Raw genomic sequence first — 14,965 nt, 5'->3', positions numbered from 1 at the left:
ACAGACCTGTATAAAATAGGGAGATATTTCTATAATATCTAGACTAGAGAACAGCTACTCCCCAAACACCTCAAAGCCCTCCCTCACACCCCAACCATGTGGTTCCCTCCTCCAGAATCCCTAGATCTCCCCATGATTCAACAGCTAACAGGTTAACCCTGACACAGGAAGGGCATCTATTCCAATAATGACCAGACTCTGCCAGCTATTAAATAGTTTAACTCTCACCACTGACTACACCCTTGCTACAAAAGTGAAACTGAGGCCCTTGGAAGTAAAAGAAGTTTTCCAGCAGGGTAGGGTGGCTAGCCTCCCTCTTTTAGCGCTCAGATCACTGACAGTGATAATGTCCACTTACAACTTGTCCTTCCTCACAGCCTGAGAAGCTGGCTTCCTCTCATCTGTCTTAGCAATGTTACAAATCAGGAAACATTTCTCAGGAAAGAGAGAAGATATAAAAATTGGGGAAAAAACATTTCAGGCTTTTAGGTCTTTCCCTCATAGATAAATCAAAAGGGAATGAAAAAGCCCAGTACTTGTAAGCCTTGCTCTAGGAAGACTGAATTAGTTGCTCATGGAGCCCTTCATTTTTCAGATGAAGAAAGGGTTATCAGTAAAACATGGCCAACACTCAGCCTACCTCCAGCCAAGCCCTGCTTGCAAAGGTCTCCCAGAACCCTGTTTTCTTTCACACGTACAGGATCATGCTGTTCTGCTCCCTGATTTGTTCACTCTCCCTACATCTTCCAGATCAATATACACACTGTATTTCCTTGATTCTAAGATATCCATTTTTTCTCACATTTTAACATCATTGGAATTCCAGCCCAGCTACGAAGCCTGTCTCAGGGCTTTGTATCTTGCAATAATAGGAATAACTGGGTAATTTATTAAGAAATACTTATTACTTAAGTGTTAAGTAATAATACTTAATTATTCATGAAAAAGTACTATATGCCTCTCTAAGGAGTATTTATTCAATTCTCTTAAAGAGACTCATTTTCCAGCTGAAGTTTATAATTAAGATAGAGAAACAGCATCAGCTAAGCTCTGCTACCATTCTGAAACTTTTTTTTAAGAACATTCTCATTAATGTAAAGAATGGGTGCCAGAAATAAAACTAAACTTATTTCAAGTAGATCTAAATGGAATAGCAGAGAAAGAAAGTTTCTTAACCATAGCTGTCTCATTTTCTTCAATTGTACTGATATCTACTATGTACTGATATATAACTACTATATATCTACTATGAACTAAGCTGTGGTGAGGATAAACATTATCTAAATTATTCACAAAATGTGGAATAAAAAACAAGCCAAAAAACAATACACAGCTTATAATCCAATTTATATAAAACTAAATTGGTCTGTGTATGCATGGCAACCCACTCCACTATTCTTGCCAGGAGAATCCCACAGACAGGGCAGCCTGGCAGGCTACAGTCCATAGGGTTGCACAGAGTCGGACACGACTGAAGTGACTTAGCACATACACATGGATCTAATTAAGTTTTATAAAGATAAACACCAAGTTCTTCCTATGGATGTAACTTTTATGAGAGTTGACTCAGGGGAAGAGGAGTGGGAATGATTAAAGGAAATATTAACTTTTATTTCAAATGCTTCTGTATCATTTGACTTCTGTTAAGGAATATAAATGATTTCTATAATTAAAAAAAAACCACCAAGAACACATTTATAGAATCCGATTATTACATGATCTCATTTAAAAAAAGAATATTGTAACATGTGAATGAACACTAACCCAAGGGAACTGAGATGGGACACACACAGAGGAGGAAAGGCTTACAGATAAAGTTGGATGTCAATGAATGTCACAAGCCGAGTGAAAGCTGCCAAGTAAGAAGCATGTAATTTGAAGAACTGTGGCAACTACAATAAATTCTCAATAATAACCATTTAAATCTTTGCCAATTCAATTTTGACTAAACCACTACACTATTTTTAAAAGCTTGCTAAGCAAGTTTATAATATAAAGATTCAAAGGTATAATCTATTTAAATAAATTCATTTGGAGTAATAATTTAATATCTATTATTTACAAAAAAATAATATTTACACGATCCAACCAGTCCATTCTAAAGGAGATCAGTCCTGGGTGTTCATTGGAAGGACTGATGTTGAAGCTGAAACTCCAATACTTTGGCCACCTGATGTGAAGAGCTGACTCGTTTGAAAAGACCCTGATGCTGGGAAAGATTGACGACAGGAGAAGAAGGGGACGACAGAGGATAAGAAGGTTGGATGGCATCACCGACTCAATGGACATGAGTTTGAGTAAACTCCGGGAGTTGGTGATGGACAGGGAGGCCTGGCGTGCTGCAGTCCATGGGGTCGACAAGAGTCAGACACAAAGAGTCGGACCGAACTGATTTACAAAAAGATAACATTTACATAGCTCCTCAAAACTGACAAATGCCCTCAACCTTCACAACTGTTCCATGCTGTCGCTGTGACCCCCATTTTACCAATGTTGGAGTGATGAGACACGAGTCATACACACAGGGAGAAGAGTCCCTTGTCCCATGCATTTTCTCAATCCTATCACGCTGTTACCCTAATACTAATTAGAAGTGATGTTTGTCCATTTTATTAGAAACAGAACTGTTAGGAACTCAGCTTAGCAACAGTTTGACAGCCATTACTTTTGTTTCACAAATGTCCTCAAAACAACAAATCTGTCCAATTGCTGTAAAAAAAAAAAAAAAGCTTCATTCACTAAGAATAAACTTGGGATTACTGGGGCTTTTACTTTATTGTAAACTAATCATCTTCAGCCCTGGGTCAGGAAGATCCCCTGGAGGAGGAAATGGCAACCCACTCCAGTATTCTTGCCTAGAGAATCCCATGGGCAGAGGAAGCCTGGCAGGCTACAGTCCATGGGGGTCACAAAGAGTCAGACATAACTGAGCAACTGAGCACAGCACAGCAAACTAATCATCTACATCCACTTATTTACTCAACAAATATTTACTAAGTCCTTTAGTATGCATGAGCTTACTTCTTTACAAAATTTGAAAGTAATCTGCTTTTGATGATTAATAAATTTATTAAATTAATACATTAATTTATTTTCAGTGCCTAATGTTTTACTAGCAATATTTATATTACTGTCAAATAAAATTATAAGTAGTTATTTAATAACTGAATTATAAAACTGAAATATTTAACCCTATATAACATAAAAGTTTTTACTTACAAGACTGATGATTACTTTTTGAGGACTGAGAACTGGCATCTTCTTCTGGAAGTCTGACAAAAATAAATGATTTATCTTGTACTGAGACAGGGAATGTCAGATTATCAGAGATATTCAACTCTGCATCAAATGTTGGAAACTGGCATCTTGAGATTCTTAAACAAAGATAAAATAATACACCAAGAACATTAGCATCCAAAAATGTGTCTTCACATATGAGCAGAGATAATGTCATTATAATAATATCTGTGAATAGGTTATAAACAGGGTGAAAAGGCCACCCGTACGTGCATTATAAATACTAAATGAGTTTCAAAACAGACTTAGCCAAGACCACAATGCTACATTTATCCATCAGTCCCCTACTCCTAGCACATTTAAAGTATTAGAAAAAATTTACCAAGCAACATTCTGAGAATTTGATCTACTTTTCTCCAAACCACAAAAGAACCACACAAGGTAGGTATTATCCTCATTTCATAGATAAAGCAGCATGATGCTTAGTTAACTACAGTGGGGATGTCCAAGATCACAGAGGTGGAAAGCAGAAGAGCTAGGATGGAAATTTGGACCCAATGGGCTTCATATTTCTTTCTATTTAAATTAATTTAGACTCTTTGGGGGCTTTTCCATACATATACATTACACTCTTTCTTTTCTCCTTTCTTCTATTATATATCATATCTATGGGCTCATCTTCTCAACTGAACCAAGTATCAGCATCTTCTCTTTGCTGCTATTCCCTTCTCAATCATTTTTTATTCTTGTACACCCCAAGATGAGCAAGCCGTAACAGAAAACATAGTAAGGGCCAGTGGCATGATCACACTCGAGTCCCTCCTTGGCTATTTGTTAGAAAACTGACTCCCCGTAAAGACCGACCTCAGCCTAGCTATCAAAGGTCTAACCCTCCTGTGCGTCATCTTCAACCCTTCCCAAAATGGTGGGAAGAGAAGGAAGAGAGAGGAGAAGGCTGGCCCTGCTGAACTATCCCAGGTTTAACTTGGGGTGCTGAGAATCACCATGGATTTCCTGTTCTGCTTCTGACCCAGGACATGTAACACTTCTATCTCTGTTCATGGTATCACTGGGACTCATCTGTCTTTAATCACTTGGTGATGATGACCAAGAAGAAATGATGAAAGGAACACAGCTCAAAGGATATTGAAAAAGTTACTAAAAGGAATTCCTAAGTTTCAGAGAAAATTGAGTTCTAAGACATCTAATGTGCTTCATATTCTTCCAAAGATTTCTAGACTTTAAAATGACCAATCGTCTACCAATATTCCAAAACCAAGGTTGCCTTTATGTAGGGGCAGAAGAGTTACAGGTAAAGAATATTACACATCAACTACATTATTTTTCTCACTGTCTCAATATGAATCTATATCATCTACACTATTCCTATCCATTCTTTCTCTACCTCTCTATTCTCTCCAGGGTAGACAGGGACAGGGAGATAGTTCTTGCTGACATCCAAGCAAGAAAATGTTTAGACAACAAAAACAGCATCTTGTAGTCTAATGCAATATCCTGTCCTGCTGTATATCTGAACCAGACAGCTACTGCAAAGACCTCCATATAAGCTATCAAGTTTTCCATCTATCATTAAAGAAATAGGAACTCTTCTGACAGAAAACAAATCATCATAAAGAAAGTACTCTTAAAAAAAAAAAAGTACTTCTTTGAGCAAAATCTACCTTCCAATTTAATTTTACATTAATTAGTAAGTCATTTTTGGTCCTCAAGTACAGTCAAAAATCTAGTTCCAGATTCTAAGCGCCAGATGGATACATACCAGGTCCAATGGCAGGACAGAGGTACAAAAAATGTTGTGCAAAGAAGACCTAAGACTTCTTTGGTGACTTCTAGCATGAAATGAAGTTTCATGCTAAATTTGTAATCATAGCAACAGTTCAGGACCCCTACTGTATTTTTACGCCAATCAACTATAATCCTCTGCCACTCAGCTGATTGCCCCATGATCCCAAGAATTCCCTAAGCAACGGCTAGTGATAAAGTAGAAACAAAAATAATGCCATGCAGATACAGAAATAAACGATGCACTACAGCCAATGAACCAAAAATAATGCCATGCAGATACAGAAATAAAGGATGCACTACAGCCAATAAAAGGAAAATGAAACCAGAAAAAAAAAAAAATAGAAAAAAATAGCAACTTGTACGAGTTGGAAACAAAGATAAATTGTGGTCCACAGAATAAAACAGTTTCTTAATATTCTGTAGCCCCATCACATCTATTACAGAGGATTACTCTAAAGGCTTATGCAAAGATTACGGGAACAGAAGGATTCTTTCCTGCTCTTAAAGTCATATGCCACAGGTACCACCAGGATTCATCGAGGAGTAAAACATCTTTTTATGCTTTGGGTTCTCCCCTTATAAAAATTACAGGGAATGTATTCCCCAGTTGGCCCTTGAACTCTAATGAACTCATTTCCAATTCTCTGTTCCCCTTGGGTTTATTCTGGTGTCTAAGCTTGATGCAATTTTATTTCACAAATATACTTTTAAAATGAAGAAAACATATTTATTCTTAAACTTCAACAACAATTTCAGTTCAGTTCAGTTCAGTCGCTCAGTCGTGTCCGACTCTTTGCGACCCCAAGAATTGCAGTACGCCAGGCCTCCCTGTCCATCACCAACCCCCGGAGTTCACTCAAACTCACGTCCATTGAGTCAGTGATGCCATCCAGCCATCTTATCTTCTGTCGTCCCCTTTTCCTCCTGCCCCCAATCCCTCCCAGCATCAGAGTCTTTTCCAATGAGTCAACTCTTCGTATGAGGTGCCCAAAGTACTGGAGTTTTAGCTTTAGCATCATTCCTTCCAAAGAAATCCCAGGGCTGATCTCCTTCAGAATGGACTGTTTGGATCTCCTTGCAGTCCAAGGGACTCTCAAGAGTCTTCTCCAACACCACAGTTCAAAAGCATCAATTCTTCAGCACTCAGCTTTCTTCACAGTCCAACTCTCATATCCATACATGACCACTGGAAAAACCATAGCCTTGACTAGACGGACCTTTGTTGGCAAAGTAATGTCTCTGCTTTTGAATATGCTATCTAGGTTGGTCATAACTTTCCTTCCAAGGAGTAAGCGTCTTTTAATTTCATGGCTGCAGTCACCATCTGCAGTGATTTTGGACCCCAAAAAAATACAGTCTGACACTGTTCCACTGTTTCCCCATCTATTTCCCATGAAGTGATGGGACCGGATGCCATGATCTTCGTTTTCTGAATGTTGAGCTTTAAGCCAACTTTTTCACTATCCTCTTTCACTTTCATCAAGAGGCTTTTGAGTTCCTCTTCACTTTCTGCCATAAGGGTGGTGTCAACAACAATTTATGTTGGGCCAATAATGAAAAATATTAATTTTGCTTTTCTAACTACGGGACAAAAAATATACATATACTGAAGGACAGAAAAGTTTTGCTAAAAGAGTATAGTAAACACACTGCACTGAATCACCTTAATTCAAAAGCCTGTATTTTCCCTTTATTTCCAATACAACAGAAAGAAAATGCAGAATTTTAGTCATAATATACCTTGTAGCATTGTCCACAATTAGTTCAGATTCTGCTCTATGGTTCGTCTTTAGTTCAATAGCACAATTTCTTGATTTAAGAGTTTCAAAAAGATCTTTCAGCAAGTTACCAGGCTCAATACTGGGTAACTGTCTAACATCACCTGAAAAGCGGAAAAAGCAGATAGTAGGTTTTAAGTAACTAGGATCTTGAAATTTAGAAATTATTTTTATTTCTCCCTTCTGATAAATGCTATAATTATAAAGACTTACTCTGAGAAAAAAAGAAAAAAAAATCTTTGTTTAAAATTACTTAAGAACATTAAGTCTTCAAAAATATTCTACAACAAAAGCATTCTAATTAAACAATATAAAGCATAAAAACAGTGATAACATGGTAAGGTAAAATGTGAATTGAACTTTTTTCATATGTTTACAGGTATGTGTTGGGGCATATATTTTCACCAACATGTAAAGAAAAAAATAGGTCTTAGGTAATTTAGTCATTTATTCAATCCTGCTCAATGTCTTACTAAACATAGAAAAATCTATGGCCTCAAATAAATGAAATTAACATTAAAATGTGAAATAAATCCAGTGCATTTAATAACAGATAAATTTCAGTAATGTAATGATAATGTTCTGCTCTATTACACATCTTTTTACTTTAAACAAACAAGCAAATCCTAGAGAAAAGAGAAACTATTTTCTGGGAAACTGAGAGAATGCTTAACTATTAATGGAATCAACTGCTTATACAATATTCTCAAATACCTAAAACAATAATTTATAAATATATTGATTCTCTCATTGCAATTTTATTTTCTCCTCCATTAAATCATATAGTCTACACGTCAGTACTACCCAATAGAATCTAACTAAATCTCACCAAAATTGGAACGGACTTAAGCTAGTGAGGTTTCATTTGCACTATTAGCTTAAAATCATAAAACTACTTTTAAGTGGTCTATCGTTCAGACTTTTTATTATTTCCAAATGATCTATGTCCTGATTTACTCTGAGTCTGTGACAATTCTACTATTTTAATAGTCATCATTTAGGTAATTACTGTAACCCCTCACAACTCTATTTCACTCACAACCTAGCTTGCTAATAATTAACCAAAACAAAAAGCCACTGAGCTGATAGAGGTGGTCAAATTGAACTCAGTGTGCCTTTAATGTGGGCTCTGAGAAATGCCTTCTCGCCTGTAGGATATGGATATTAAAACACTGAAATGGTATAAACAAGCTACTGTGTGTGTGTGGGGGTGTGTGTATGCGTGCTCAGTCGTGTCTGACTCTTTGCGATCCTATGGACAGTAGCCTGCCAGACTCCTCTGTCTATGGGATTTTCCAGGCAAGGATACCAGAGTGGGTTGCCATTTCATTCTCCAGGGGATCTTCCCACCCGAGGGATTGAACCCATGTCTCTGGTGAGACTCCTGCATTGGCAGGTGGATTCTTTACCAATGAACCACCTGGAAAACCCCAAAACAACCTACTAATCACAGTGATTTGAACCAAACAATTAGGATTCCAACAATATTTTAACTTACCAAGGATAATAAGTTTAGAAAGTTTGGAGTGCTCACACAATAAATTTAAAACCGACTTGAAGATTGCTACCGATACCAAACTCCCTTCATCCACAACCAGAACTCTAACCGAAGAAAATTTCCATGGCCTGTTCTTGGTCTTTTTTTTTTCCTTCCATAAATAGAAACTATAATTGACCTACAAGCAAAGTATGACATTTCTAAATTCAGGTTAAAAAATTCACCAAAAAAAAAAAAAATCAAAAAAATTTAACAACATGTTCTTTTAAAATAAAACTCTTAAATGGGGAAGGGATGGGGAGGATATAGGTACAATAACATGGGGAAAAAGATGAAAGAAATAGAGAACACAAAAGTTATAGAATGGAAAAATAGAGGAAATAGTTCAAAAAATTGCTTCCTAGTGAGTACTTAATGTGTTTAATTCAACAAACAGCACTCTTCCACCACCAGAATCCCAACCATTTGCTTACCACTCCTGAGTGGTAAGCAGAGTGAGCTCCCTGTTCTTTCCAACTGCAATTAAACCTTCTCTTGGCCTTCTGAGATAGCCCAAACACTTAAGCCTCACTCTTCTTGCAACTAGAATACTCCATTCTGGAAATAAAGGGCTGCCTGCCTGAACTAACTATAAAAATATTATTTTCTCTTCAAGTACTTCCCCAACACTGAAAAACTACTACCACTACAACCAACAAGACAACTAAAAAAAAAAAAAACCCTATTACAGAGGTAAAAATATTTACTATTAAATTTACAACCAGAGAATGCTAAATATTTTTGGTGTATATAATTCAAAAAATGTTTCTATGTTGTTTATATATATATATATGCAATGTGTGTGTGTGTGTGTGTGTGTGTGTGCGCTCACTGTCACTAAAAAATTATCTGCATTATCTGCTGGTATCCCTAGCCCAAGAATGATAAATAAATGATATAACCACCACCTCAGGGCTCTCCTGAGCCTAAACATAGCTTCAGAAATGTCCTCCCAGTATTCCAACCCAATATTAAGATACTACTAATTGATCAGAGTTGGAACATAAGATGAAAATCAGTAATGATCCTTCTCTGGCCTCTCCTCTTCTAATTCAGTCCTTCAGACTAACCAGACATGAAGGCATAATGGAAAAAATCATACACTGATCAGAAGATTCTCCCACCAATGAGCTACATTGAACTTCTCTAGCACTATGCTCACTCATGTGATAAATGTAACACAAAAGTAATTTCTGAGATGGCCTGTGGGTCTATGAAGGGATCTTCTTGACCCAGGGATCAAAACCAGGTCTCCTGCATTGCAGGTGGATTCTTTACCATCTGAGCCACCAGGGAATCCCAGGATTCTAGGCAGCCTTCCTCAGAGCTGCTTTCTTCATTTCACTCTTTTGCCTGGGAACCTAAATGACTCCCCAGTAATCAAGTCCAGGCTTGTTTGTTAGGTGTTCAAAGTCTGTAATAAATAAGGGAATCATGGCACGGTGGAAAGAGTAGCAAGCTGGGAGGTTACAAATGTGAATCCCCGGGCAAGCTCTGCCCTTAGTTAAGTTTGGGGCCAACTGTTTAACACCTTCAAATTTCTACTGGCTCTTCTGTAAAATGCAGATAACATCATTTTCCCACTTCACTCCTTTGTCAAGGACTTTATGAAACAGGAAAATACAAACTTTAAAGCTCAAATTCCCAGTCTAAACCAAGTGCCATTTCCATTATTTTACACACACTTCATTCCATTCAACAAAGTCCCCTCAAAATCTCTACACCCTCTTGATGATTTACCTCAATGCCTTTGGGAAGGCCTTTCCCTTAAATAAAACATTCTTCTAACCTGAGCTTCACCGTCCATTAGACTCTAATTATTTTTTCCTTCAGAAATCTTCCAAGGACTAAGTTCCTTGATCTATAAAATGGCAGGTCAGGGCTAAAGGAAACTCTCCAACTCTTTATAAGTTCGAAACTTCATAACTCTCAACTACAGCCACAGCTATTTTTTCCAAGCATCTTAATTCATTTGAAATGCTTATTATGCAACCACTATTTGCCAGGCACTGTTGTAGGCAGAGGAGATAAAGCACTAAACCAGATGACCCAAGTTTTCACTTTCACGCAGCTTTCATTCCACAGAATGTGGACTCTGACATGTTTATAACCAGTCCCAATGAGAACAGGGCCATATGTCAGAATCAAAACTAACTACAGCATTCAGCATACACTTCAGTTGACTTTTTTTTATCATAATAAGACTCTCTTAAAGAAGGAAGCAGCACAGTGATAGCATGAGCACCTATTTCCCTGTAAACAGTAACAGTTTATAGACTGGCTATTTTGAGTCACATTGAGTTAAATCAGTGGTCTCCACCCTTTTTGGCACCAGGGACTGTTTTCATGGAAGACAACTTTTTCATGGACAGATGACAATTTTTTCATGGACAGATGGGGGCAGGAGGAGGGTGTAATGGTTTCAAGATGATTCAAGGGCATTACATTTACCTCACACTTTATTTCTAATCGAATGCTGCAGCTGATCAGATAGGAGGTACCAGTCCATGGCCTGGAAGCTGGGGAATCTCTGATCTAAATGATTAGCTACCACAAGGCAAGGGTCTAGAAAACATTCAATAAATGCCCACTAATTGTTGTCAGGAAGAAATGAAAAATAAAATCATTAAGTCCATCTTTAACTGTTTTATGTAGAGAAAAAATGTAAGAGGTTTTACCTGACATAGTGTATAAGCATTAAAACCAGTTTTCTGTCTCAGTAAGCCAGCTGCTTTCCCTGTAGGTGCCGTAAGTAAAACTTCTATAGCCTTGTCCAGTTTCTGCTGACTTTGCTCGGTGAAGGTGATCCATTCTTCTGGTACATTCCAGTCTTGTTCAAAATCTTCACAAGCTTTTTTCACTTCTTTTTCTTCCAACAACTCTATGTGCTTAAAAAGCTGGCTAACAATTGTGGTCTTCCCACAACCACCTTTCCCACTTATGACTGTCACAGCATTGGAGCAAATCATGTCCAGAGCAGTCATCTGGTCCTGATCCAGTTGACCCTCACTCATTTCTGCATGCACTTCCTTTTCACCATCATCCCAAATATGGTCACCGCTGTCTTGCGTGTCCAAAATATCCACAAGATCTTCTAATCTTGTTTCATCAGGTTTACTTTTATTCAGTGTATCACCACTTCCTGAATTCTCAGGTCTTGTGGTGCAAATAGACGCAAGCACCTTTTTGACATCAACCTGTAATTGCCATGGAGGCCTGGTCATCAAGTCACAGACTGAAGAGGCAATGCCTCTCTCAGCCTGGTAAAGGTCATAAAGAAAGACACAGCCCTTCTCATACGTCACCACGCCAATATCCTTCAAGAACTTCAGAGACTGCCAAGCGTCATGAAAAGACATGAGGTCCGACAGTTGAAAAGTTAAGTCAGCTTCTTCAACACACGTGTGCCCCTGCTCTCTACATATCTGCTTCAGTTGAGAATATATTATTAATGCATTCTTTTCCAAATCTGTCATCAACTGGAAAAGAGACTTGCATTGATGAAATGACGTCCAACTTGCTTCACATCGCAAAAGCTTCAGTTCTCTGTAGGTTATCTTTAAGAAAATAAAGTTTATGTTGTTTTATAAGAGTGATAAAGACTGATAACTATTACGAGAATTACAGTGAAAACTACGGCATTTATTAATAATTTTTAAGTTCCAGAAGACATGTGTTTCAATGAAATTTGGAGGAGAAAAACTATGTACCTAACACATCACTATTTTTTTAATTAATTTTACTGTGATTAGAGATCTATATAATGCTCTAATTAAAATTATATTTTCTCAAAGCAATACATATACAGTTTTAAAAGTCAAGTAACACTAAGAGCCTTATCACAAAATATATGAATCCCTGACTTACCCTTTCCATGACTTCTAAAGGCAACACCTCCAACACTTTTAGCTATTTCTTCCAGAATTTATCTCCACATTTCTAAGTATTGTTTATACTATTCTTTAATTTTTTTAAAAAAAATTAGATAATTAGTGTTAACTCCTTACTTTGGAAGGTCTTTCTTCATGGAACTTGCTCTCTTTTATACTATCACCTAAACACACACTTCTCCCATCTTTGAAAAAGTTACAGTACCATTTTGAAAACTGATTTTGGTTAAATCAGTATAAACGGGATCCACAATTGAGTGACATAATATGCTGTGATTACATAAATTTTGTATTGAACTCTTGCGTGTACTGTGGAGTTAATGACTGCCTTGTTTTCTTGACTTGTTTAGTTCTCCGTGTGCCTATCAACAATTCTGCCCAAACTACTGAAAAGGTATAGAACTTCCTTCATCATGACCCACTCAGTAGGTCACCTACTAGCTCCATTTTTTTTTCATGGAGACACCACCCCTGGAGCCCTCCATACAACTTACGAGCTGAAATGTGTACCCCACAAAATTCATATGTTGAAATTCTAACACCCAGAACGCTGAATGTGACCATATTTGGAGACAGGGTCTTTAAAAAGATAATTAAGTTAAAATGAGATGTGGGACAGGCCCTAATCCAAGATGACAGGTGTCTTTATAAGAAGACTTTAGGACCCAGATAAGCACAGAGGGAAGATGGTGTGAAGACACAGGAAGATAGCTACTCATAAGCTAAGGAGAGAGGCCTCAGAAGAAACCAACCCTGCTAACATCTTGACTGGATTTGGATTTATAGACTCGAGAACTGTGAGAAAATAAAAGTTCTGTGGTTTACACCACCCAGTCTATGCTATTTGTTACAGCAGTCCTAGCAAACGAACATAAAACCTCAATAAAAATCTTTACTCTGGGTGGTGGTTTACATGCTGAACAGGGGATTCCAAGCCTCCTTTTCCCACTTGAGTCCCAGAAGGTTCACTGCTCTGCCTCTCTGTCCTACTGAATAAATATAGATAATAGTGCTCCAGAGTCTTTTTTTTTTCCCCGAGCATATTGAAATCATAGTCATTTTACAGAGGGAATAAATTCATTATTCCAGTATTTCTCAAGAGGGATGGAATCTGTAAACATTCTTGGGGAACCCACGAATTATATCAGAATCTTTAAAGTGTATTTTCATTTGGAAAACCACTCACAACCAAGTACTGATTTAAGTGCCACATTTGGTTTTCAACACCTCTGGAGCTTCACAGTATGGCTTTACTACTCCTGGCATCTAATAACAAAAACAGAAGTGCCAAAGAAATTGAAAAATGACATTATTGTGCCAAAGGAAAAAATCAAATGACATCACGATGTACCATATGAATAATGAAGGCTTTTGAAAGTTCAAATAAGAAAGTGAGGAACTGTGCTACATAGCAGAATGGACTTGCCAAACTCTTAAGAACTTGTGTCTTCAGTGAGATCTATACTCAAGGTGCAACAGCAATTTAGTTACCAAAAAAGTCATGAAATTAAATTATGTAACTAAAGTACTGATGATATGAATATCATTTATTTTGTTATTTTGTTTTCCTTTGTAAATTTACTGTATAAGAGGATAGGTATAAGAAGTTTATATTTAGTTGTAACACTGAAAGGAGAATAAATCAACATTGAGGTCATACAAATTTCTTTCCTTTGAAAAAGATGCAAAATTGTCAAGTCTGAGATATCCTGCCTTGTATAAGATTACAAAAAGCTAAGAAAATGTCTTACTTACTTTACGAAATCCAAGTTTCCATGGCTGTGTACCTAAAATCTCTTCTATCTCTTCCAACACCTCTACAGAATTTGAGGTTATGAGCTGTTTGAAGTGTCGGGGCAGAAGAACTGGAAGGAATTCCATTATTTTTGGAAACTGCAAAGCTCTCATCACCGTTATAAATGGAACTACAGGATATCAGAAAAGAACAAATCCAAGCTAACAAATGAGCTCATAAAACAACTGATTTGATAGACTTTCTCATTTAGCATTAGTTAAAGAAATTCCAATCAAAGAGAGAGTAACACATTCACTTTAAGCAGGAGAAAACTGATTGTATTATAACAATTGTTTTTGTACCAAGATGGCTTTCATTGTGTTTAACATCAAAATTTATGTTCTTCAAATGCTTAGATAACTACTCTTAGACTTCTGTTTCCTCCTACTTGCAAAAGAATAAAATTTCCAACTAAATGATATATAGATAAATTCAAAGCTAAGCATTAAAAACCATTTACATATTAAACTTTATAATCTTTTTTCTTACTATAGTCATGATTCTTTCATCATGGAAGTCATTCAATGATATACTTACTGCCAAATTCATTTGATAGAATTAAGAAATAAAACTTCCATATATGTGAATGTCCAGATAACAAACCATATTTAAAAGTTATTTTAAATCATTTTGAACTGAAATCTTTCCAAAGTGGATTGTTCTTTTCCTGCCTTTCTTCTCTGCCTTCTTAAACAGAATAATCGACAATCGAACTTTTTCTTAACAACTCAAGGTAATCCTATGGATACAAAAGTTAGAGAGAGACCTAGAATCATACTTTTAGAGCAGGTCAGGAACTGAAAGGTATTTAAAGATCATCTAACCCCACGTTAGTCACTCAGTCGTGTCCAACTTTTTGTGATCCCATGGACTGTAGCCCACCAGGTTCCTCTGTCCATGAATTCTCCAGGCAAGAATACTG

The 14,965-nt window shown here is 37.0% G+C and overlaps 1 protein-coding gene across 3 annotated transcripts in view; it reads right to left on the bottom strand.

The window, feature by feature from the left end:
• The window catches only part of HELB (DNA helicase B), a 66,322-nt gene that overhangs the window by 23,222 nt on the left and 28,135 nt on the right, over nt 1-14,965 (bottom strand). For all 3 annotated transcript variants that reach the window (XM_055579822.1, XM_055579818.1, XM_055579812.1), the window contains exons 3-7: nt 14,004-14,173; nt 11,037-11,915; nt 8,320-8,497; nt 6,784-6,925; nt 3,220-3,374 (exon numbers count right to left, since the gene is read on the bottom strand). In XM_055579822.1, the coding sequence (XP_055435797.1) occupies nt 3,220-3,374; nt 6,784-6,925; nt 8,320-8,497; nt 11,037-11,915; nt 14,004-14,173 (1,524 nt within the window). The remainder of the gene's footprint in view (nt 1-3,219; nt 3,375-6,783; nt 6,926-8,319; nt 8,498-11,036; nt 11,916-14,003; nt 14,174-14,965) is intronic.

Source organism: Bubalus kerabau, chromosome 1, assembly GCF_029407905.1.
Source record: "Bubalus kerabau isolate K-KA32 ecotype Philippines breed swamp buffalo chromosome 1, PCC_UOA_SB_1v2, whole genome shotgun sequence".
NCBI lineage: Eukaryota > Metazoa > Chordata > Mammalia > Artiodactyla > Bovidae > Bubalus > Bubalus kerabau.
Note: the sequence above shows the minus strand (reverse complement) of the source record. Positions and strands in the feature narration are given on the sequence as shown.